The sequence below is a fragment of the Theropithecus gelada genome, chromosome 7b, assembly GCF_003255815.1.
Source record: "Theropithecus gelada isolate Dixy chromosome 7b, Tgel_1.0, whole genome shotgun sequence".
In the NCBI taxonomy this organism is placed as follows: Eukaryota; Metazoa; Chordata; class Mammalia; order Primates; family Cercopithecidae; genus Theropithecus; species Theropithecus gelada.
Genome location: NC_037675.1, coordinates 73934605 through 73961019, shown reverse-complemented (window position 1 = coordinate 73961019; position 26415 = coordinate 73934605). Strand labels below are relative to the sequence as shown.

The window sequence follows — 26415 nt, the reverse complement described above, 5'->3', positions numbered from 1 at the left end:
GATATACCTTCCATCAGATCTTCCCCCTGGGTCATTATCAGGGCAGCTACCAAGCCCGGCCTCACTCCTATATTTTTACTGGGAGGAGACACACTCCTGCCTTCCTCTTTGCAATGCCAGTTGCTGGGGTGGTCACTCCTGTTCTGCCATAACATGAAGCTGGGCCATGGAGGGGGTGGGAGGAGGCAGCAGGGACTGGGGAAAGTCACAGAACACTGTGTGAGTGAACTGGCAGAAGTTCTGTGGGCTCACCAGCTGGCACCCTGGGAGAGAGCCAAAGAGAAAGTTCATTTTTTCCTGCCCAAAGCTCAGAATCCTGAGAGCAGCCATGAGTCTGAGTGCTAAAGGCTTAGGAGTGAGAAGTGTCAAGGTCACCTCCGCTTTGTGCCTGACCAGGGAGGGGCATCGTGGATGTAGTATGTGTGTGTGGGTGTTGCAAACCACTGGGCATGTCTGGATAGCTAATAGCATGCTTCCGTGGCAGACAGAGAGGAAGATCCACTAATCCAATTTGTAATTTATCTTTTGGTTTGCTCCCAATGTTTTCCCTTTGTTTCTGGCTTGATGCATTTATCTGAGGGCTCAGTGAATTCACCTTGGCAAAGTCTTGCATGAATAGGAGCATTTAACTCAATAGATCAGCTCACAGTCGTGTGTGTGTGTGTGTGTGTGTATGTGCAGCTTCCTTAACCCCTAAGTGAGGGCCTCCCTCCCAGGAAGGGAACCCAGGATTGGTTGCTGCAGAACAGCTTTGTAAGGGTGGCAAGCAGGGAGCCAGCAGAAGAGGATGGAGCTGGCTTAGAGAAATTCTGAGCGCAGCCAGGCCACAACTCACAGACTAGGGTAGATAGAGGTGGGCACCTTTGGTTGGAGAAGAGGTGAATAGGAGCTATTTATGTATTCTGGACTTCTCTCTCCTTCCCTCCCGCTCTTTTTCCCTCTCTCCTTTCCTGTTTCCCTCCCTCTCTCCCTCCTTCTTACCTTCTCTTTCTTTGTTTGTTGTTTGTTTTTTTTTTTTAACAGCTTTACTGAAACGTAATTCACATACCATACAATTTATTTGTTTAAAGTATATAAGTCAATGGTTTTAATTATATCCACAGAATTTTGCACAATCTGTGCACATCACTACAATAAATTTTAGAACATTTTCATCACTCCTCAAAGAAACTCTATACCTATCAGTAGTGATTTTTCATTTCCATCCTGCCAATCTCCTAGAGAGTTGTTGTCTCTAGACAACAACTAGTCTACTTTCTGTCTCTATCAATTTGCCTATTGGACATTCTTTGTAAATGGAATCATACAATCTATAGTCTTTTGTGACTGGCTTCTTTCACTTAGCATAATGTTTTCAGGTTTCATCCATGTTGTGATGTGTATCCATACTTCATTCCTTTTTATTGCCAAATAATATTCCATAGTATGAATATGTTACATTTTGTTTAACCCATTTACCGGTTGACAGACATTTGAGTTGTTTCCATTTTTTGGTTATTATGAATAATGCTGCTAAGGACATTTGTGTTCAAATTTTTGTATGGCTGTATGTTTTTATTTCTCCTGGGTGTATACCTATGAATGGAATTGCTGCATCATAGAGTAACTCTATTTTTATGATTTTGAGGAAATTTCAGACTGTTTTCCAAAGTGGCTGCAGCATTTTACATTACTACTATTTTATATTCCAGAACTCTTTACATTCTCACTGACACTTGTTAAAATCTGCCTTTTTTATTATAGCCATCCCAGTAGTTGTGAAGTGGTATCTCATCATGGAATTTATTTACATTTCTCTAGTGGCTAATAATGTTCAGCATCCTTTCCTGTGCTTGTTGGCTATTTGTGTATCTTCTTTAGAGAAATATCTGTACAGATCCTTTGCCCATCAATTAATTGCATTATTTATTCGTCTTATTACTGAATTTTAAAAGTTCTGTGTATATTCTAAATATAAATACCTTGATAGCCAGATATTTTCTCCTAATCTGGGATATCTTTTCACTTTATTGATGGTGTTCTTTGAGCCACAACAGTTTAAAATTTTGTTAAAGTTCAATTTATCTATTTTTTATTTTGTTGTTTTTATTTTTAGTGTTTTATCTAAGAAACCATTGCCCAATCCAAGATCAGGGAGATTTACTTCTATGTTTTCTTCTAACAGTGTGATAGTATTAGCTCTTCTATCCATTTTCAGTTAACTTTTGTATATGGTGTGAGGTAGGGAATCAAATTTCATTTTTTTACTTCTGTTTCATTTAGTTATCCCAGCACCATTTGTTGAAAAGATGATTCTTTTCCCTAATGAATTGTTTTGGCACTCTTGTTAAAAATCAGTTGGCTATAAATGCATGGGTTTATTTCTAGACTCTCAATTCGATTCCATGTATCTATATGTCTCTCCTCTTACCAGTATTACACTGTCCTGTCTTGATTACTGTAGCCTTGTCATGAGTTTTGAAATCAGGGTATTTCTACTTTTTGTGTCCACCTTTCAGCACACAGAGCAAGGCTGGGTGTAGCTTCAGTGGAAGATCTGACTTGATGGGCTGAGGACATATAAGGAGAGGAAAGGCCATGGTAAGCATGAGACCGGGAGTCAGGGACCCTAGTCTTTAATCCTTGCCCTGCCATAAGCCTGTATAACCTTATGTAAGTCACTTGATGTGTCTGGGCCTCTGTTTCCTGTTATGTAGAATGAAAGCTCTGAGTTGGTTGACTGTTAAAGGAATTTTCAATTCTAATAATCTGGAGGCATAGGGGATTCAGTTTACATAGGAAAAGTCCATCACAGGACCCTCTAATTTTATAGCTAAGCATTCATAGACTTTCACTTACTTGAAACTTAGGTATGGGAGAGGAACTGTACAAGACAGATCTGGATTATGCTCTCATACCAGATAGCAATGAAATTCCCAAAGATTATCAAGGTCATGTCTAAAGACTCAGGTTCTCACTGGCCAAAGATGGGACACTTTGGATATCAAAAAACACAATAAATGCAATGGATCAAAATATATTAAATATATTTAAATTCATGAGTTCATAATGTTGCTTAGCAAAACTCCAATTATTTGGAATTTGTGAATTTTTAGATCTCTCACTGAGGGGACCCCTGGGTCATCTCCTCCAGTTGACCTGGTTTTCATGGCTGTCTCACTCTACCCTGGATCCCCATGTCCCTGGGTTCTGTTCCAGCACTGTGTTTACAGTTAGCTTTTATCACTTTGCTAAATCTGTGTTAATCTATTTGGAGAAGGCATGGGAGAACTCCAGAGTTATTGGTAGGAGCCGGTCAAGCACTGCCTGCTAACTTAATAGATAATGCTTCACTCTGATATTCACTATTGCTTATACTATGCTGTAACCACCACCAAAAATCAAGATGGAGAATAATTCCATTACCCCTTTGTGCCCCTTTATAATTCCATTTCACACTCTGATAAGTACCATTACTTCCCTTTGTTTCCAGGTACAGTTGTCCCTCAATATTCATTGGGGGGTTAGTTCCAGGACTGCCCCCTCTTCCCATGGATACCAAAATCCAAGGAGGCTCAAGTCCCTTTTATAGAATGGTGTAGTATTTGTCTGTAACCAAAGCACATCCTCCTATATACTTTACATTCTCTCTAGATTACTTATAATACTTAATATAATGTAAATGCTGTGTAAATCATTTTAATGCTATATTGTTTTTTAATTTGTATTTTTACTGTTGTATTGTTATTTTTTAATTTTTAAAAATATTTTTCATCCATGGTTGTTGAATCCATGGAAACTGGATACAGAGGACTGACTTTAAGTAGCTTCTGTTAGAAGAAAGCGTGCGTTCTCTTCAATGTGTAAGTTCTGTGATCATATGCTTTCTCAAACAGGGGCTCACATATTTTGAGGGATTAAAAAGGTGACTTTTTAGTGAAGAAGTATGGCCCATCAACCTGAGGGGCTGGATGGTAGTCATGACCTAGACGCTAAGCCCTGCTCCTCCAACTCTCTCTGCTCTTCCCACTGAGGGCCTCAGTTTCTTTATGGATAAAACAAAAGGCTGAGGAATGTGCTACCTAGATGTGCAACAGTGTGCACTGAGCTAAGTGAGGGAAGACAGGCTAAGGTCATATAGTGTATAACTCCTTGTTCATTCATTCCCTCCCTCCCTCCCTCCCTTCCTTTTTGACAGTCTCACTCTGTTGCCTGCCAGCAATTGTGTGATCTCAGCTCACTGCAACCTCCACCTCCTGGGTTCAAGTGATTCTTGTGCCTCAGCCTCCCGGGTAGCTGGGATTACAGGTGCTTGCCATCATGCCCAGCTAATTTTTGTATTTTTAGTAGAGATGGGGTTTCACCATGTTGGCCAGGCTGGTCTCAAACTCCTGGCCTCAGGTGACCCAGCCACCTCAGCCTCTCAAAATGCAGTGATTACAGGTGTGAGCCTGGCCTGTATGTGGCTTTCTAAGAAAGGCAGAACTACAGGGTGAGAAAACAAACCAGCAGCTTCCGGGAACAGAGGGGTAGGTGGATGGAATTAACTATAAAGGGGCACGGGAACATTTTGGGGTATGAAATTATTCCCTATTTTGATTTTCAGTGGTGGTTATATCATTGTATATGTTTGTCAAAACTGATAACAGTGTTGTAATATAAAACAGTGAATTTTAATGTAGGTAAATTATAGCTTAATAAACTAAAAGACACACACACACACACACACACACACACACACCAGAGAACCAGAGAATCTCACAGGTTCCTCCCTGTGTTAATATTCACTGTTCTCTACTGAGGGTGCGATCACAGGCAAGGCCACAGGAAGAGATATCCAGGGACTTGTCTCACGTTTTAAATGTCCCCTCCCTGATCCCTCCTGCCCCTTCCCTGACCCAAAGCCATCCTGTGATGTAATGGGAGAAAGAGAAGAACCAGGCTTTATTTTCTTGGTTGGAAACTGTAGGAACAAGGCTGCCCCTCCCGTGGAGGTCCCTGTGTTCCCTTGGACGCCAGGTGTTCTCAGAGAATGGAGGCAGGTCCTTGTCCTAGGTCAGAAGGCAGAGTCACTGGCCTGTAATGGAGTATTTTGGAACAAGAGCTCAGAGTCCAAATCTCATGGAAGTAGCCTTGAGGCCCATCGGACAAACGGGAATCTAGATGGGCAGTGGGAATCTGTACTGTTTCCATTTTCCATGCGGGGTCTGGGGAGGAGGCCCCTGGCCCGCCACTCGGCTGTTTCTCAGGCATAACGCAGGGCTATTGATTGAGGCCACCCAAGTGACACACAGGGGACCAGGCCCTCGCTGGGAAGAAGGGAGCCAGGGGCTTGTGAGAGGCAGAGAGAGGCCGCTGCCCACACAGGCAAACAAAGCCCACAGCCTCGAGGCTGGCGGGAAGGGCGGCTCTCAGGGGCTAGGCTGCTGGGGAGGTTATCTATCTGGCAGGGATTTGCAGACATACCCGGCCTTCACTGCCTTTCAATGCCTGTCTCAGACATGGCTCCAGCTAACACCAGCACCCATTCTGTGAACATTTACCATGTGACAGGCCCCGGCTAAGCCTTCTGGATTAATTCACAGCCACCCAAAGATTTTGAAACTCTCATTCTTGTTTCAAAAATGAGGACACTAAGGCTCAGAATGAGGGTGGCTCTGGGGCTCTGCACTCAGAGGCTGTTTCTTTATTTTGTCTGCTGAGATAAGCCAGACCTGGCCAGGACACCTCCGGGCTCTGAGGAGAACTGAGCCCACGCTGTAAGTGAGCAAGAGCGTACCAGAGAGCTCTGTGACAGATGGAGCTCACGTGGCTACACCCCACAACCCAGGCCCCTTTAAAATTAGCCAGATCCCGCAGCCTCTTTTTGGACAGGGGGCAATACTCCTCTGTGTACGGGGTCTGGTGCAGATCCAGTAACCCCCACTGTGGGTGCTGAAGGGCTGGGTACAGGGAAAGGGGCCCAGCTACTGGTATCGGAAGTCCCACAGTGGGGGCCAGGGGTTCCTATGGGTGTTTCTGCAAAGGAAGGGTGGCAGAGGGAGAGCCTGCTGGGCAGAGCTCTGTGGGCCCAGGAGGGGATATGCGTCTCAGAGAACTACTTGGCTTTGGAGGCTGCCACATCCCAGGAAAGGTTCTAGGACCAGAGACACTCATCAGAGGCCCCGGTGGTTCCTTGGAGGCTGGGATCAATGGACAATTGGAGGCTAGCAGCAAAGGAAATGACAGCTTCATGCCTGCTATGCCACAAGTCCCCAGAAGGGTATAGGGAGAGAGGCAGCTATCAGGACGGCTCTCATTCTTGGGTGGGCACAGCTTTTTGTGTTATAGCTGGTAGCCCCAAATCTCCACCTTGATTCTGGACCTGAAAGCAGAGCTCTGCTCTTGGCGGTCAGTAGGGTAGTGTGCATGCACAGCAACAGCCTGATAAGCAAAGATTCTGGAACTAAGCCAGATAGTCCAGCTGAGAAGGCAGGTGCAGCTCTGGGTTCCCTGGAGGTGGTGGCCATGGTCAAAGGGGACAGGAAAGCATGGCTCTTTTGGGGGTGGACCAGGACGTGAGGTGGGACATGTTAGGGACCTGAGGCAGATGTGACCTTGATCTTGACTCTGTGGGGCAGAAAATCCTACACAAGCAGGTGGCCCAGGGGTTGAGAGACGAGTTGGTTCCCTTGTAGCTGTGACTGGGATCCCATTCTCATGCCTCTGAAATCATTTCTACCTTTAGGAGCAAAATTTCTGCCACTGAAGTATGCAGCTAGGTGTTGGCCTTGTCATTCATAGAGGGATTGCAGTACACTAGCACCGCCTTTTTACCTTGCGCTCGTCCTCCTCTTGTCAGCCTGATGCTCTGGCTCTCAGAGTCCGGCTGCTTTGGTGTTAGTGGGAAATGCAATTGTCTGTCACTCAGGAAACAGACTCCGTGTAAGAAGCACCGTCTGTATGCAGCAGACTTCAACCCTGGGATCTTATTCAAGAGGGTGTCAGAGCAGCCATAGGGTTTTACACCTGAGTACAGACAGTGGGGCCTAGAGAACCCCCCAGTCAAGGAGACCCTGGCAGAGTCAGGGACTTTGGCCTTCTGGTGACACCACTGTCCCTACCTAACAGAATGAGTCCAATGCCCCAGAGCTCTGGCTTTTCTGTGCTGCTTGGCAGCCTGGTTGGGAGTGAGAAGGAAACAGACGTGTGTGTGTGTGTGTGTGTGTATGTGTGAGCTAATGGGGAAGGATGGGGTGTGCGGAGGGGTGTTCGATTTTTCTAGAGGCACATTCTGCCCAACAAACCCCCAAACCAAGGAGCCACACAGAGTTAGCTGGATTGAAGTGGGTTCAAGTCATTTATTTTTAGACCGTACCAGCATGTTTGGTTCTGGGGTCCAATCCCCAAATTCCAGAAAAATAAACTAATGAGAACCACATGCACTAAGAGGAGGCCATTCCGATGTGTCCGTGATCATGCAGTGAGTGGGCTTAGAGTATAGAACAGGGGTCCCTGGTGTGGAGCAGAGCCTTCCCTCCCCAGACAGCTGACAGCAGCTGGCTCTGAGCCCTCATCGGGGCTGGGGAGAGGGCCGAGGCCTGGTCATTTGGACCCTGTCGCCACATAGACCTGGGCCCCTTATTGCTACATTTGCTACTTTGCTACTTTATGGCCCCTGGGTCTAGCCCAGGGGATGCCTTATCACTGGGTGGTACTAATGAGTAGGTTGCTGGCATCTGCTGTTGCTATGGTTACACGAGCACAGGCCTCTCTTCAGAGGGTCCCATGGTGAGTTATTAGTGATTCATTTGGCCACTATTCAACTTATCCCATGGTCTTTGCTACATATTCAACGTGGGCAGCTCCTTTTCGAGGCTGGTGGTGCATTATCTCCCCCCGAGCCCAGAGCTTCCCAGCGCCTGGACCTTGCAGCAACACCTCCCTCCAATACATTTTGCAGGGCCCAAAGGAAGAGAGCCCTCAATCCTTTCCCTCTTCTGGGAAGGCTTTCCTGGTGGCGGTTTTTGAAGCTCATGTATTTGGAGCAGAACAGGAGGGATGCATTTTAGGAAAAACATCACCTTCCATAATCACCAAGGGAGCCAGTAGGGTGGCAGGCTCCCGGCTCAGCGTCCTGTTGGTGAGGTAGTTAGAACATCCCAGGAATCCTGCCAGGGAAGAAGCCCCTGGAGCATGTCCCCATGTGTTCAGCTAGTCCAAGCTGCAACTCAGAGTCGCAAGAGGTCCCTCCCAGGGTGCCGGCCGGGGCCCCCTCACGGCCACTCAGCAGCGGTGAGCCTGGAGCACAGGTCCGGCTGACTGCGCTGGCAGTTGGGCCTTGCTTTGTTCCTGGGGTATAGCAACACCTTCCCAGGAGAACAAAGCTGACACATCACTTTCTGGAAGGGCAGGAGGCTCCTCCCAAGAGAGTTCCTGCTGCTTAGGTCAGGCCATCTGGTTGTGGCTGGACATTTATATGTGCCAACCTACAAGCTTTCTTCTTCCCATGTAGGGAAAGGTTATTTTAGTCAGATGCCAGTGCCTGGTGCCTTGTGTATCTAACCCGATGGGTGGCTGGTCACTTGCTGCAGCTGCCCTGATGCTGTGGCTGTGGTGCTGCTAAGATGTGGCTGGAGAGCGCTCTTCCTCTTAGGGAGGAGTCCTAGGCCCAGAGACCACACCCATTCAGGGAGGCTAAGGCAGCTTCTAGCGGGCAGGACAGGGTAGGGGAACCTGCTTTGCTACAGAATTGCCTGCAAACATCTAATCTAGTCTGAATTTTTGGCTGTGTAGACCAGGCCAATCGGGAACGGGCCAAGAACAGATCTTCCCAATGTACTTACATGACCAAGGTCTGTGTGGTAGATGGACTTTGGATAGGCAGCCTCATTCCACTCCTTTCTTGCAAGCCTCTGGCTTGATCTACTGGGGAACATGGGTGCCTTAGCTGCGGGGTGGTGTGAGAGGGTTATTGCTCTGGGTTTGAGTCCATCTGAAGTCTCCTTAGCTCCGTTGTGCTTACTGCCCCTCCCCTCTGGATGTCCCCAGAAGTGCTTGTAAGCCTGCAGCCAGCTCTATCTCAGGGCCAGAGACCACCTGGCTCTGGGCAGATCCTCTGGGGATCTCCAGGGAGACACCAGTCAGAAGAAGGGGGCACAGAAGGAATGGCCAAGAAGCCAACCCTGCCCTGTCTGCAGCCTAGCTTAGAATGCCCCTGCACCATGGGGAGAAGCAGGGGGCAGCCAAGCCCCTTGCCCAGGATAACTGAGGGCACTGAGGTGCCTGCTGTTTGGGAACACCCTTTGCCCTATTCCTGGGGGTCAGCACAGCCTGGGGATCCTTGGGCAAGGCTGCAAATGAACTTAGACTACAATTTTGTTCTGAAACAGGAGGTTTATACAAAGAGAAAGGGGATGAAAGGGGCCTGTCAAAAGACCCCATAATGGGGCTTCATGTCATTCATGCACTCATCAAGTGGTTACTGCCTCCAAAGTACCAGCCTCTGTGCTGAGCATGTGGTGTCCAGCAAGAATTGCCACGTCTGGAGACACTGAGGACTCCACATCTGTCATCTCTCCAGTTTCCACTGTGCCTCCGAGAGAGGGAAACTGGGGCATGGCCGTCAAGAACTCACAAGGATACAACATAAGGAAGACTCCTAATGCCTGTGGCGGCACTGCTGTGAGGGACAGAAGGCTGGTGCCCTGGGGACAGGGCTGTGTGGAAGCAGACATAGACAGGACTCGGAGGTGGTGGGGTGGAAGGATGGGTCATCGGGGAGCACCCAGGAGGCCGGGTCTGCAAATAAGCAAGCATCTGAGCCTTTGGTCACCGGCTGGTGAATTTGGCTACTTGAGAAAAGAAATACCAGCGATCGCTTTATTGCTTCTATGTTTTTTGTTTATATGCTCCCACGAGAGATTTTTTTTACCTATGGCCAAAAATAGATCAAAGGAGGATAGTCATAGCAAGTGGGGGAGTGAATGTCTGGATTCAAAAACAGGTTACTTAGTACAGCTCTGTCTGTGGGCTCATGGGTGTCACAATAACAATGACAATGATGATAGTATTAGCTACCGTTTGCTAAGCACCTACTACGTATCAGGCACCTGACTCGGTGCTTTACATACATTACCTCACAGCCAGGTTGGCAAACGGTCATTTTGACACACACACAGAGGGAATACAGGTGGATCTTTTGCAGAGTTTTGCATTTCCCCTAGGCGACCGGTTTAGAGGGGTGCTTTGGCTGGGCCTTCAGATAAAGACTGGGAGGAGAACCCTGCGGCCTGGCCTGGTCCCTTCGCAGCATACTCTGCTCCAGCTTCACACACACAGGAGACTTGACCCAGCAAGGTTCTCACCATGCCTGTCAGGACACTACCACGTGGGGGCTGCCAGCCCTGTAGTTCAGCCACCTCCTGGGCTGGGGACCCTCCCAGCTCCTACCTGCGGCTGCCAGAGGGGAGAATCCCAATGGCCCCTGAGTTCATGGCCATGTTTTATTTTGAGTAAAACATGAGGCAATAAATCAAGGAGCAAGGGGGCAAACCAGAATAAATTATGAAATAATTTTCTAAAAGATGGTCAGCAGAATTCCCGCAGCTGTGAAACAAGCTCTGTCATCTACACCAGTGCTTCTGCGAATGCTGGACCCTTGAGACATGTGATGGGACCTGAGGGCAGCCACCAGGCTGGCGGGGACCTCTCCGAACGCTGATCTCAAAGAGGGTTGAAAGAACTTGAGGAGGGGCAATCCATGAGGTTGCTTTCTTGCTGAAGACGTGATTTGGACATTTTACGTGAAAGCGGTGCCTGGTGCTGGCGGTGACACCCGGGTGGCCACAGAGATGTGAGGGATGACAGGCGGCGATGGGGATGTAGTGGCTGTAACTATGGGAGGTGCCAGGGAGGTGATGCAAATACTGGATGTGCTCTTGGTCCACTCATTCCTCTTGAATTTGCCAGAAGGTGTGACCCCACAGATAGCAGGGGAGTAAGGATAATAATAGAATCTCAAGTGGTAGTCGTGACAGGAACCCCACGACGCGTTCTCCCCTGAATGAGCTGGGATCAGGGCCTCTTAGCGAGTGGAGTGTTGGAATACAACTGTACAAAGAAGAGAGGGCTGTAAACAGGAGCCTCCGCTGGGCCCAGCCCAGGCTCTGTGGACTCTTTCTTTCTGGTCTCCCCGTTCACCCACCGAGTCTCCCTACCATCGCCCTTCGTTGCCCTCACTCTTTCTCCTTCACAGTGACCAAGTCTCCCCGTAAGGAAACTCTGTCTGCGGATGTGGAGCGTCGCCGCCTGCCCGTGGGGTCCGCGGGCCCAGGCCCTGGACCTGCGGTGGGAACGGTCAGGAGGACTGCATCAGGCCCGTGAGGCGCTTGCCCGCCAGCGACTTTCCCTGCAGAGAGACAGCAACAGAGAGGCACGCACAGGCGCGCGCGCACACACACACAGGGACAGAGACAGAGAGCCAGACAGGTGAATTAATTGTTGCATGAGCCATGGAGGCCAAACGACCAACCAACCCGACTGACCACCTTGATATTTGATCTCTAGGTATACGGGAGCCTTAACTTGGGACAGCTGGAGAAACCAGGGCTCCAGGCAAGGTTCAGGGAGTCCTGGAGGGTCCCCTTATGAGGGTGTGTTGCTGGGACTCTTTTTGGGGTGTGGAAATTTTACTTACCAAACACCAGGTATTTAAACCTTCAGGTAGAGCAATTTTTAATGCTGGTGGGCTGCCCTGAAATTGATTTTGTTCACGTGGGGAGGAAAAGGTGGACTGGGGCATACTGAGGTCAGAGACGGGGGCTTGATTCAAATAGAGGGTGGCTAACGATCTGGCTGACTAGAAGCTAATGAATTAACTAGTCTTAAGAAGGCACAGTCCTGTTTGGAATGCAGGGTAGACACAAAGACCTTGAGTCCTCTTGATGACCAGTTCTGGGACTGTGAAAGTGGGGGGCATTTGCTGGGGCTCAGAGCCACTGTAGGTCCCAGGGCAGTGCACTCCTGCTGTCTCCTATGTTCTTGGCTTCCCGTCTGTGGCACCTAGGGGCAGAGTTTGATGACCCCATACCAGGAAAGCCTACAAGCCCTCCAACTATATCCATGTGGCAGTTCTTCTCAAAAACTAAAATAATGAACTGGATCATGAGGCCTGGTGCATCAGCCATAGAGGTGCCAGGAGAGTCCCATTGTCCATGTGCCCTGAGATGTGGCGGAGAAGCCCCTGATCTAGGAGGGGAGTTGTGACTGGGCACCAGGAGGAGAGTGAGGGGGATGGGTGAGGGTCCGTCGCTTTGCTTATTGCCCTTACATAGTGTGTGCCCGTTCTCCAGCTCACCCTCTTTAGAAATCCATGTCATTGTACAGGGTTTTAGAGGAGAGTGTGGCTGGACCTAGGCAGGTTGATCACTGTGTCTGGGAAAGCACTCCAAACCCATCCTATTATTGACAGCGGGTCAGCGACACCACTGCCATCTGTGAAGGGCAGCACGTGAGAGCTCGTCAGCATGGGCTGCAGTGTTTGGCCGTGAGATTGCAGGGGCCAGCGATTCCTCGTGTTCATTTCCAAGTGGGGTGTGAGGGCTCATCTTGTTTACTGGGCTTGGCTGCATATAAGCTAGATGTAATTAAAAAAATTGATCAGGTTTGTGAAGCCTGGTAGGGTCCTCAATAAACCTGCTGATTGATGAATTGATGGATAACGGGTTTATCTAATAAATGAACACGGGCTGTGGATTTGCTGGATACAGGACAATGTGGCATCTGGCTTAGATCTCCATGAAGGGGCATGGCCAGCCTGCCTTTGAGAATTCTGGTGCTATAGATGGGAGTTTGTCCAGAAATGAAATTGCCTCAGGAGCTGTCAGAAAGTCTGCCTTTCCCTACCTTTCCTTGACCTTTTTTCTCCCCATTTCTTTCACTCCCCATTTTCACTAGTGAGACAAAACTTTTCATTTTTTTCTCCCCATCTTAAAACACACACACACACACACACACACACACACACACACACGTCTACAAAAATTTCCCCATCAGCAACCTTATCTGAATCTTCAAATACACTCAACGTAGCCTGCAGCAGGATACATTTATACTCGGCTAAGGAGTTTTTAATCAGATTTTGTAAAAATCCGAGAGCGTTATGGTGTCAGACTTTAAAAAATCACTAAGACAGAATGGCTACTCCTTTGTCTAGACCAGGTTAGGTGTAACAATAGCTCTTAGAAGGCAGAGGGTGATCTTCAAGGGCTCCCCCAGCCCCGGGTTCTGTGGCACACACACAGCTGTGACTCTCGAGTGCCCTTTCTTACATAGAGTGTGAGGCATTTGTCACTTGGGAGTGTGTCTTCCCAGTGCAGGCCCGAAGGCAGGAAGGATGGGGGCGTGGGGCATCCTCTCTGGGGAAACACGGGGCTGCTGAGTCTAGGGGACTCCTTGTGTGAGCTCTTACAAACCTCCCCTACCCCCTGTTACCCATGTCCATCCCTACCCTATGAAAGGCACAAAGGAAGTTTGTTTTCCTCTTAGGTGCCGCTTATTGCTGTGATAACCACCACACACCAGTTTCGGCTCCTCCTCCTCCTCCCATCCCTCCTCCACCAGGGCCACAAATCACATTGTGTACCCAAATATATATGTTCTGAGTTTGCTATCCACAGCGTTTGGGGCTCTCATTTAGCTGGTGAATGGGGGAAAAAATCACTCAAGCTTCTGAATAAGAGTCTGTTGCCAATGTGTACATTCAAAGCCCAGAGACAAAGGAGGTGAGGTTTACCAGTTGCCCAAACCTACACTGCAGCTTCATTCTTATTAGCAAGGTTATTTTGGCTGGAGAGGGGACTGTGGGTTGAGGGAGGTTGGAGATTCTATTTCTGGAGGATTATGTGTCTATTTGTTTTAGGTGAATTTGGCCCTGAGGCTTCCTCACCCTCAACCCTTCCCCGTTCTACAGAATGGGCTGGGCTGGGCTTGAAGGCGCTAATTAATCTTTTCCTGCCTAAATCCTGGAGCACAGCCTCACAGCTCTGACTCCAAGGACCTGTGGCCAGTCTGTCACTGCCCGCTCCTTTGCTTCTCCCAACTGCTTTTATTTCCCAGGATTTCAGGGTAGGATGGTGCAGCTGACCAGCTTAGGGGCCACCCTTGGGATTGTTCCCAACCTCTCAGCAACCCAGGCGGTGCTGCTTGGCATTTTTGTCTCCCTCTCCCCACTCCTGCTTTCGCGCATTTACCAAATGCCAGCTCTGCTGCTAAAGATGGAGGTCATGAGGGTTCAGGTCGGCTGGAGAAGCAGCTCAGCCCAGCTGCAATCTACCCGCTGCCCAGCGCCCTCCCGGGTGAGTGAGGGCAGGCTCAGGCTGGAAGGCGGTTAATCATGCAGGATGCAGGCATGGCTAGATGCCTGGCCCTGGGCTTTGGGGAAGAAATACTGCAATCACACTTGCTCTGCAGCTGCTTCCCTTCTGAAGAGCTGAGGCTCCTGTAGTTTTCAGTGATCAAAGTAAAATCTGATAGTAGAGGCTACCTGTGTTCAGAGATGAGCTGCCCCAAAGTGCGTGCCCCTCTAGGCTTGCAGGACGCTCCTGAGGAGCCCGCTCTGCCCAGAGAGAGGGGAGCTCCTGCCTGTGCCCTCCAGGGCACTACGCCCCTCTCTTTACGCTCATCCCTGCCTCCAGTTTGGATGATCCTGAAGGAACCACTTCGGAAGGGGAATGGTAATTCTGCCTGCCCGTGTCTGGCATTTGCATAGTTACAGAGGAAGCAGTTTTTTTTCAGGGTGTGAATGTGTAATGTTCCTCAGTGCTGGTCAGTTGGGAATGGATCATGGTGCCAGGAAACTGCAGCCAGCTCAGCCCGAGGCCTTGGCGTAGCTGAGCGAAGCAGCTGAGGATGGTTGAAAATGCTATTAGCAGGCAGCCTTTGTCCAAGTGAAAAAATATACAGTGATTAAGAACTGAGCTGCAGAAGGTACATTCCAGAGACATCAAAGCTTTGCATACCGACAAAGTGCTTTTCACCTTTGAGACATTTGGCAAAGTGTAATCCAATAGATTTTGGGATCCTTCAATTTCATGGACCATGGGCTCAGTGCTGGGTTCACTAACACCCATGCATTCAATTCCCACCCTCCACTCTGATTAATCATTTCAGCTCTGTGGCCATCCTGATGGCTAGGAGCCTGGAAGAAGGTGGTCATGAAATCCTTTGTTTCTGAAAGGAAACACACAAAAGGAATGGCCCCCTTTTGTGCAGTGAGAAAAATCAACATGCTGCTTGACATGCTGTGGCTCTGTGCATTGCACTTCCACATATTAATCAACAAAGCATGCACTATCTGGGTTACCAAGAGCTTTTGCCACTTACTTACCTGGGAGACTGATGCTAAACTCTTTCTTTGGCTGGGAGGAGGGCTGTGGCTCAGAGAGTAGCCCTGGGGGTCAGATTGGAGCATACTGGGGGACAGCAGAGCCAAGCACTAGCGGCTCAGGGAGGACCTTTTTCAATGCTAAGAGAGTAAAGACATCTGAGCTTCTGATGAGATTTTTTTTTGCTCATCTGCTCAGATGAACTAAGACCAAAGTTACAGATCTCAAGTCTGCCAAATCAAAATCCAGGCTATTATGGGGGAAAGAAATCAACCACCATTGCCCGTGGGGGAGAAGGATGAAACTGATTGGAAAGGGACATGCAGGAGCCTTCTAGGGTGAGGGGGTATGCGTTACACGGGTGCATACACTTGTCAAATTCATTGAGCCATATACTTCAGATCTGTTCATTTTACCATATATAATTATATCTCAAAAGAAAAAAAATTAGGAAAAAAAAAAGTCCCAGCTATGACGTCTACTCCTTACCCTTCTTCAGTTGCTGGGCCCATCCCTGGGTTTGGAGAAATTCAATGCTTCCCCTCTCCAGTATGGGAGGAACCTGGATTCCTCTGTTAGGGGAATTCGAACTTCCAACAGAACTAAAGTGGAGCACTATTTCTAGCCTCCACTGATGCAAACGGATCCCTTTGGTGTGACATACAGGCATTTTTCATCCCTGCTCATGAAAAATGGTGTTTTGTTGAATACAGCTCACCAAGCAACCTTAGCAGGCAAGAAGTGGAGGCCCCAGGGATGAGTCATGCTCTCAAGGAGCCTGAAGGTCACCTTTGAATAGACGGTGCTCAAGTTCATAAAGGATGTATATGTGTGGAATTAGAGGCCTGGGGTGGGGTTGGGGGAGACTTGCTGAGGACAAGGGTCAGGAACCCAAGAGACAGGTGGAAAGGTAAGGGATCCTGGCTTGGGTTCAGCAGGATGGGAGAAACCAAAGGCCTGCCTGACTTCATCGGGTGACTCCTGGAAGGTTGTTGCCCTGGTACTCCTTCTCCACTGAGCAAAGCAAATGATTTTAAAAGGGAATGCAAAGAATTCTGTGGCATCTTCTTCCTCAATGATGTCTAAAACTGGGGAGAGAGAGTGCTGTCTGGGATGTCTGAGAAACGCTTACAGGGAATGGTGGGAAAATCCACACTTAACATAGAATAACTTCAAAACACTTTTAAAATTCTCTGTTTCTTATTACCCTCTATTCAACTCTGTGGAACAAGGTGGGGCAGATGAAATGGAAAAACCAGGCTATGGAACCCGTTATGGTTCCTCCACAACAGAGGTAGGTCAGAGCAGCATGGGAAGGAAGAGGCCATTCCTCTCTTTCTCACCCTTCTGCAGTGAGGAGGGGCAGGAGCCTGTGGCTGACCCATTCCTGGGGTGTGTGTTACTTGTAGGGCCTTGGTAAGCTTCCTGATCTCTCTCAGGGGCTGAAGGGCATTTTATATGGTTTTAAAATATTCTTTTTATTTGATCCTTTTAAAATAGGAAGCTATATCACAAACATAAAACAATACCCCAATGTTTTAAAAAAGTCAAGGGATAGATGAAAAGTGAATTAATCAAAAAAGAGAGGTTCACTGGTTGAAGAATTAATAAATGGTACATTCATGAATACTTAAAACTGAACCTGTTTAAAAAATAAGAAAATTTGATCAAAATAAACATAACGGATTTTTTTCTTGCAACAGCCCCCTATCTTATGTACAGTGGTATAAACACTCAGGCTCTGCCTGGTAAACAGTGGGGATAGGGGATGTACCCAGCAGTCATGTCATCTGAAATAAATTCCCACAGAATGTCACCAGAACCACTAGTAGGCCCAGACACCTTACTCTATCCTGTATTGGTGATATGGTTTGGCTCTGGGTCTGCACCCAAATCTCACCTTGAATTGTAATCCCTATAATCCCCATAAGGGCAGAAACTGGTGGGAGGTGATTGGATCCTGTGGGTGGTTTTCCCCATGCTGTTCTTGTGATAGGCAGTGAGTTTTCATGAGATCCGATGGTTTTGTAAGTGTTCATACACACTCGCTCTCTCTTGTCTGCTGCCACGTAAGACTTGTCTGCTTCCCTTTCCACCATGATTGTAAGTTTCCTGAGGCTTCCCCAGCCATGTGGAACTGTGAGTCAATTGAACTTCTTTTCATTAGAAATTACCCAGTCTCAGGTATTTCTTTACAGTAATGTGAAAATAGACTAATATAATTGGCAACTACCAGTGCTTTAGAAAAATTTTAAAGTTTTTGAATTTACAAAAGAAGAGTTGCCAGTTCTCCTATCTGGATTAAATGTAAAAGGACCCACCTGTCCCCTGCTCTCCCATGGGCCTGTCTGATGGAATGGCATGGGTAGCTCATGTACCCTCCCTCCTCAAGTGCCTTGCTCTTCAAATCACCCAGGCCTTGACAGTGGCACGGTGGGAATGGTCCCCCACTAGAAACACAGGTAGCTGTGAGGACAGTTACTAACAGCCACCTGCTGATGGACCATTGAGCAACTATTGTGTGTCAAGCATGCGAGGCATTTTACAAATACCCACACGTATGTCCACAACATGCTTGCAAGTTAGGCATTTCTATAAACTCCACTACATGAATGAGGAAACAGACTCAAACAGAGCTTGAGTAACTTGCCTGGGAGTGCACAGCTAGTCAGTGGCAAAGCTGAGTTGGTGGGCCTTCACGACCCACGCCCCTCTTACTTTGCACGTGACTGTCACTCTCAAGGAAGGAGGCAGATGGAAATACTCAGGGATGAAGGAGTCCCCTGTGCCCATCCGCACTGGGCAACCTCTCTGGGCAATGCAGGGTGATTTTCTTAACTTCCCTGAGAAAAGAACTTAAGCTCTTGAGCATGCTTGAACCCATCTCAGGCAGGTTCTACCCTGCGAAGGGGCTTCCCCTCATCCCATTTGGGAATCCTGAGAAAGGAGGTGCCATCTGCTGGCGGATAAGCCTGGCAAAAGGGGCTTTTGGTTACTGCACTGAGCCAGGGCGCAGGTCACCATGGCTTGGTGCATGTAGATTTCAGGTGGTGGCTGCTGGACAGGCCAGGTGAAGCCACCATTCTGTGTGTGGCCCTGTGTTACTGATGCTGATGCCTCTAGGAACACACATGGCAAATGCCCCAGGGAGGACAGAAGCAGGTGTGATGTTTCCCTTTCTAAGGTGGGACAGGCAGGGTGGCCTTACTCTAATGAGAACCAACCGCACTTCAAATCATTCTAGGCCATTCTAATTCGGAGTGCCTAGCCAGGTGGGGGAAGCCCTCTCTGCTGGTGGTCCTGGCACCTCTGACCCTGGCCCCACCATGCTCATCACTTACTTCTGCCTGTCAGTTTTGCTGAGTGATGGGGGACCTTTCTCCATGGTCCCCCAGCTGTGCAGAGACAAATCCGGAGCTGGGCAGGGACGGTGGGGGAGACAAGGACTCAGCAGCTGAGCCCTACATGAGTGGCAGAATGCCAGGCCCGGACTCCCCGGTCTTGCGTCCAAGTTGTGCATTTCCATTTTTCCTGCTTGTCTGCATCCCTGTGTGGTGGAAATGACCCCTTTTCATACTAGCTCTCTCTTCTCTCCCTCCTCTCCCTCTTCTCATCTGACTGAGCAACCTGCTGCTCTTTCTACTCTCAGCTTGCAGGAAATTCTTGGTGGCTTCAGGAGTGGAATGAGGGGGCCATTCTGCCTATAAGGCCTCTCGGTGGCATGCCTTCCTGTGACCCACTTAATGCCCGCCTGTTCCTCTTCTCCTCCTCCTTCCCAAATGGACTCTGGCATCTAAGCTCTGCTTCACTCCAAATTAGGCAAAGACCAAAAGGCTCTAGGAAACAGGGACATGGCTGTGTTGCTATTGGCAACAAGTTGATGCTACTTTTTTCCAACTAGGAAATTCAAATAACTCTTGACTATGACTGTGGGAGACAGTGAAGCTGGAGCTTAGTTACTTGATATTGTGGACAAAGCGGCAAGAGAAAGTTATTTGCTTGGCAGTATGTGATTCTCCTGAGGATCTATGAGGACTCTGACTCTATCTTCCTAAGGACACTTACCATCTCTTGCAAATGTGTTCACCCAAAACATGTACTTGTGTTGGGGTCCTTGGTTTAGCCAGCTGAAAAGGCAGAGCCTAGAATTGCTGACCTCTTATCCCCCCACAAAGGCATAACACTTCATTGAATGTCCATGTCCATTTGGATGCATATGCAAAGAGGGCTGACTCATTTCTCTTTCTTCTCCACTATCAGGAATGCAATTCAGCAGGCACTTATCAGACATGCATTCCTAACCCGAAAAAGTACAGCAGGGAACAGACTAAGCAGCGTTTCCAGGAGATACCTGGACAGAAACTTAGGTCATTGGAATTCTTAGCTACAGAGAACCTTATTTCCCCACAGGCTCTTTTCATGTGTTGCTGAGATGCTTTTGGTCCCCATGGGACAGGGGATGGGCGGTTCCCCAGCTTTCTTCTCCCCTGATGGTGTAGTGTGTAGAAATGTGAGATTGCTATATTTCCTGCAGGCTTTGGCCCCGGGCCCATAGAGGAAGAGTTATGGAAGCTTTCACCAGGAAATGAAACCTAAGGATGCTGCTATTTGATTTAGAAGCATCTTCAAAGGTAGTGGGTATTCCCTGTTCTGCTAGGGAATGGGACCAGGAGAAGAGAGTTACTGGGTCAATACCTAAGGATGTTATCTGCACATGGCCTCTGGGACAAGGGACTCATCTCATCATCATTTCTGGACCCCTCAGCTCCTTGTTTCTTAGGAGAGAAAAACTATGGGTACAAAAAATGGGCAGAAAAAACAGAGACACCAAGAAATGGGTGCTGCCAACTGTCCCTGGAACCGGGGCATGAGAACAGGAGTGGCGGGCAGAGACGAGGTCATGGACAAACAGATCATCTCTTTTGGATTTTGGACCACCTTCTGTGCAGAAGGATCCCACAGGTTAGAGAGCGTGCGAACGCCGGGATCACTCACCCACTGCTGGAAGGAAGCCACCTCGGGGGTGAAACGCAGCGGCCATTCTGACTCTGCGCCAGCAGCACTAGGCAATTGTGTTTTTAGGAAGGGAAGTGAAGAATAACTTATCCAGCTGAAACTGTGAAGACCTGTGGCTTTAGAGGAGCCCCTGCCCAGACACACACACAGCTGCAGAGGGCATGCAATCCATGCGACAGACACACTTGCAGGTTTGCAGCTTATGGTTATATGCATACCATATACTGAACACGGAGGCGAACATCAGGCAGGCAGCACATGCACCTGTGTCTACACCTGTGCACATGTGCATACACCTGTGCATGCGTTCATGTGCATGTTTAGACCACAGGCACTTACAGAAGCATCTCATGCAAGGTGCAGAGGCAATCGCTTGTTTGGCTGTGGAGTTTTATATCAGCTCCTAAGATGCCACTCTGACAAATACTGCAAACTTAAAGCATTCACCTTAAAATACATGTATAAAAACGGAGTTCTCTCCCATGAAAAAACCATTTATTGACCTCAGTGGAAATAACTTCTCCACTTCTGTTTCTGTTGGTACTATAGGCAGTAGGAGTGCCCACCCCAGGGGTCCGGTTTATCAAGGAATTTCAAAGCATCCCCTGCCACGTGCTTCTGACTCCTCCACTACCTAGCTTTGGAATAAGTGATTAAAAATAGAAACCTCTGTTTCTCGGACTGACGGAGCAGCTGGACTTGTTGAGGTTGCATTGCTCAGGGTGGCTCCAGGCAAGCAGACAGCTGAGAGGTGAGTGTTTCTGTCACGTGGAGGGCTACATTTGGAGGAGTGGATTTCATCTTCTTATCATGGGTAGACCTATTCCTCATCTGTGTCTGGTAGCGGGAGGCATCTTTGGGTCCTGCACCTCAGTAGGGGGCCAAATGCCAGATCCTCACAACATGTGCACCATTTGCCTGGTGGCCCTCCCCACTTCCCAGCACCTCACAGGCTGACAAGCCCCCCAGCTCCCACAGCTTCCTGGGAAGTGCTTAGGGGCCCCAGGAAATCAATCACAGAACAGAAGCTGGCCTTCTGGGCACCACAGTCCCTTCATTTCCAGGAAATGCAGAAAAACTAACTCTCTGAGTTGACTTTAAAAATAAGCCAACAATAATAGCTGCCATTTATTGAGTAGTTACCATGAGCTGATCTGTGTAATAAATGCACTTTGTACAGACTGTCATATAGGAGATACCCATGTACCCACCCTCAACCACGAAATACATATAATGATGTCTATCTTGCAGAATATTGTTGGAAATTAAATAATAGGTGCAGAGCTAAATATGAACTGCAAATAATATCATAATGATGAAACTAATTCTAAGAACCATACCTGTTAAGCACACGCACTGCACACAGTGTGCTAAGGACGTTATGCATTTTACTCTTAATTATTTACCCTTATCTCCGTTTTATGGATGAGGAAACTGAGGCTTAGAGAAGCTGTGCAGTTCAAACAGCTAAGTGATGGAGCTGAAGTAGAACCAAAGTCCACCCCAGGCAAAGCCAGCATGACACAGTACAACACTGTGAGTGTGAGCTCCTAATAAATGGCAGCTCTTGCTCTCACATCCTCACTGAATGCCAACATCTACCCTGTGCAGTGGGCTTTGTTGTACCCATCGGACACGCAAGTGACTTGCGTCGTATAATGTCATATAATGTATAATGACAGGGTCGTATAAAGTCAGGTGGAGAAAAAGGGATTCAGCTGGAGTTGCCTGTCTCGAACTTAGCTTGCTTCTCTGCATTTTGGTGGGTACTAAAGGGACATTGTTCTCAAGGGGTCACACAAGCAGGTCACCTTCAGTAGTGGATGGGAATGCAGTTGGGGGAAATGTCCCTGCCAGGTTTTTGACATGTAACTCCAGGTGGCTGGTGCTGCTCAGTCACAGTCCAGCTCCTTGCTCTTTTGAGACACAGGTAGTGAGGTAACTGGCTACCTGCGGGGTAAAAGGCAGTCTGGCTGGTGCGGGCCTGTCAGCCACGAGCAGCCAATCGGGGGCCTCTCAGAAACACAGTCCTGCTGGAGCAAGATGCACGTCACTATGCGGTCATCTGTGCAGTCCCCAGGGAATATAGAAATGAGGGGAACCTGGATGAATCTGCTGAAGGGTGGGTCACGGGGCTCACACACACAACCCACACTCCTTGATGGTCCTTCTCATGAAGTCCTACAGCTCTGATAACTATTCAAGAAAGCTACAAGCTGGGCACGGTGGCTCACACCTGTAACTCCACACTTTGGAAGGCTGAGGTGGGCAGATCACTTGAGGCCAGGAGTTCGAGACTAGCCTGGCCAACATGGTGAAATTCCGTCTCTACTAAGAGTACAAAAATTAGCTGAATGTGATGGTGCAGGCCTGTAATTCCAGCTACTCAGGAGACTGAGGCAGGAGAATCGCTTAAACCTGGGAGGTGGAGGTTGCAGTGAGCTGAGATCGCGCCACTGCACTCAGCCTGGGCAACAAAGTGAGGCTCTGTCTCAAAAACAAACAAACAAACAAAAAAAACCCCACCAAAAACCAAACCAAATCAAAACAACAACAAAAAGAAAGCGAGCAAGCCATGATTAAAGGCTAGCCAAGAATGAGATGTGAAGCTGAATCATTACCAAGGAAACCTCCACCAGGTGTAAGATCACCGGATCGTGATGACTCACAAAGGCTAGTGATTGTCTCCGTTAATTATTTAGCATTATGGATGCCTCAGAATCTTCCAGTATTAACCAGGACAGAGCATGTATCAGAATTCCCCCACTACTTTTGCTGCAGATTACAAGGTTGGGTTGAGTGTTGTCTTGGATGCTCCATCTCCATTTCCCAGTGTAATGTGCTATGATGTTAAGGCCAGGCTTTTGGTCCTTGCTTGACAGTCTGCCTTTTCCTATTAGGCATGGGGGCTCAGATGCACTTGGTGCTTGGTGCAAACGAAAAAGGCCAGGGGCATGGTGTGGAATGGTTCTCCAGCCCTGTCACTAAGTACAGGTCTGCTCTGCCTCCCTGCCCTCCTTCTCCCCCACCTCTTATACCCAGGCACCAACTGCGCCTGATAGAGTTTTAATGGAGTATCTGAGAGAACATAGTAGCAATCAACCCTGACTGGGCTTTCTTTAGCTGTAAAAAGTGTCTTATTAAAACTTTGCTGACTTTACCAGGATCGCCATGTTTAATGAGAGGCCTCAAAGAATTTGAAAGCAAAAGATGAACAGAGGAAAAAAGTCACAAGCTGTAATCACCATAATTACACAATCCCACGATGAGTTGAAAGCAGCCCTGGTGAAGCCCAAGAGAGGAGGGAGAGTCCTTGGCAATCGGGGTGGTTCTTAGGACAGCTGGAAAGAATGTGACATGGGAACTCTTCCCTTTCCCTGAGCTAGGCTGAGGACAAGTCCCCTCGGCAGCGCCCCAGAGGAGGGAAGCCAGGGTGGGGGCACAGTTTCTCCTCAGTCTGAGACCTCTGGGGGTATGCCCTGCTCTTGGCCAGGCTGAGGTGGTTTTTTGTTTGTTTTTTTGCGGGGGGGATGGAGTTTTGCTCTGTTGCCTAGGCTGGAGTGAGGTGGTACAAGCTTGACTTACTGCAACCTCCACCTCCCTGGTTCTAGTGATTCTACTGCCTCAGCCTCCTGAGTAGCTGGGACTACAAGCATGCACCACCATACCCAGCTCGTTTTTGTAGTTTTAGTAGAGACGGGGTTTCACCATGCTGGCCAGGCTGGTCTTGAACTCTTGACCTCAGGTGATCTGCCTGTCTCAGCCTCCCAAAGTGCTGGGATTACAGATGTGAGCCACCATGCCCGGCCAGCTGAGGTGTTTTTGATGTCAGCTCATTTTCCTGGAATCTGGAACTGGCATTGGGTAAAAGGCAAGTGACTTTATGATCCTTTTTGCTTTCAACACAACACCCTTTCCGGATGGGAACTATGACAGGACGAGCTTTCTTCAACCTCAGGCCAGGATGTCCCACGCACATGGCCACCCTGGCTGTGCTGGGGCTCACTGCACGATGGCCGCCAGTGCCCTGTGCCAGCGAGTGCCTATGTCCTCCACTTGCTGACCTCCTTTCAGACATTCGGGGGAAGAGAGCCCTGTTGCCCAGAGCCCAGCTGCTGTGGCAGCAAATGACAAAAAAAAAAAAAAAGGCAAGGATGACATGTGAAGGGCAGTAATTCACCTTCCTGACAGTTTCTCTTGCTTTGAGTGTGTCATCCTGTGGCTTTTTCTCCCTCAAGGTAGAATCTAGTCTGAGTCTTTTGGATCCCTCTCCTCCGATCTCAGCAAACTCCCTCCCTATAATTCATTCTCCTTTTCCACGACTTATTTATAAACCACAGAATGAAATGCAGTCAGGTCCATTTAACAAGTATTTGGGGTAGCATAGAATTCTGCTTGCAAAAGATCATGGGATCCGGTGTAGAAACTTACTCTGCACTGTCCTTGGCTATTCAGCTTCTAAACGCCTAGGCAGGGAGCTCATTGCCCTTGGCGGGGACATAGTCTATTGTTGGAATATTTTGTTATTGTTAGAATGTTTTTAATATCTTCTTTCTATCTTCTAGCCATTTGTTCTAGCCTTGCTCTCTGGAGCAATCCAGAAATGTCCACTCTTGAAGACAAATGCAAAGAGAGCTCAGGTGGCCATCAAGTGTGCTGGAAGGCTAGACATTTTTACTCCAGCCTCTTCCGACATGGCTTCCAGGGTCCCCTTCTCTCTCTAGGTTCTTCTCTCTGAATTGTCTCTAGATGTTAAAGTTGCAGATAATGTGGGGGCTTAGAACCAAGACTTCATATTGCTTAGAGCAACAAAAAGCAATGGAACACTTTTCCTTTCACTGACCATCCCACTTTTGTTACAGAGCCTAAAGCTGCCTTTGGAAAGCAGCTGCCTTCTGCACTTGCTTATACGAGGCTTGGAGTCAATTACAACCCAAGAACTTTTTTTTTTTTTTTTTTCCCACTTGATTTTTAGGAAAGGCTACAAATGCCATCCTGTAGTTGGGAAACCAAATTAAAAAAAAAAAAACACACACACAAATATGATCTGGTAAAATGTTATCTGTTTTTGACCCATCATCCTGCAGGAAATGCTTTCCAAATATAATTCCGTTATCTACCAGATGAGCCACACTTTGCAGGTCTGGATCTTTGAATGTGGTTGGAATGTTTGTCTCTTCACCCAAGTCATCAAAAAGGATATTGGATGGGCCATGGCTGAACCCTTGTGGCCCCCTCAAAGACTGCCTTTCCAGAGGACGTAGACGGATTAATACACCCTCTCACCTGCCATGAAGGTGCTGAATATACTCACTTCACCTACATAGGGGCAAACAGGGAAGTGGAGGTGAGCAGGGGGAGGGAGGAAGGAATGGACTTTGCTTTCAACCTTATTGTGCTGCTAACAGGCCACATATGAGTATTCTCTGGAGCGGGGAATGTATTTTTTAAGGTTACCCTTCTACGGTAAGCCAGACTGCCATGGGGGGGCGGGGTGTGTGGAGAGAATCTGCCAAATATTACAGCAACGAAGCCCATTCCCATTTGTGGCCATGGTGCTGTTGCTCAGGCTGAGAGGATGTGGCCATGATTAGGGGGCATGGAAGAACCGCTGGTGGCTCCATGCTTCCAACCCCGTCTCACCTTCCCACGCATTGGGAAGCCACTAAGCAAACACCCAAGGGTCTTTCTCTCATCCACCTTTGAGCAAACATGACAAAACTAAACGTCCCACTGCTCTCAGTCCTTCTAAGCACCCCTCCCTGCCCGCTACAGTGTCCCATTTAGCCACACTGCGGGAGGACATTTTGTTTTTGTTTTTGTTTTTGAGACAGAGTCTCACTCTGTCGCCCAGGCTGGAGTGCAGTGGCGCGATCTTGGCTCACTGCAAGCTCTGCCTCTGGGGTTCACACCAATCTCCTGCCTTAGCCTCCTGAGTAGCTGGGACTACAGGCGCCTGCCACCACGCCAGGTTAATTTTTCGTACTTTTAGTAGAGACGGGGTTTCACTGTATTAGCCAGGATGGGTCTTGATCTCCTGACCTCGTGATCTGCC

General features: G+C 48.3%; 1 protein-coding gene across 12 annotated transcripts in view; it reads right to left on the bottom strand.

Annotated features, from left to right (window-relative positions):
- Nucleotides 1-7295: 7295 nt before the first annotated feature.
- The window catches only part of RGS6 (regulator of G protein signaling 6), a 629677-nt gene continuing 610557 nt past the window's right edge, over nucleotides 7296-26415 (bottom strand). For 7 of the 12 annotated variants that reach the window (XM_025392585.1, XM_025392577.1, XM_025392580.1 and 4 more), the window contains one exon: nucleotides 7296-11368. In XM_025392585.1, the coding sequence (XP_025248370.1) occupies nucleotides 11318-11368 (51 nt within the window). In that variant the 3' untranslated portion in view covers nucleotides 7296-11317. Of the gene's footprint in view, nucleotides 11369-20339; nucleotides 20407-26415 lie in introns of all 12 variants that reach the window. The other 5 variants (XM_025392578.1, XM_025392581.1, XM_025392583.1 and 2 more) reach the window with 2 other exon arrangements.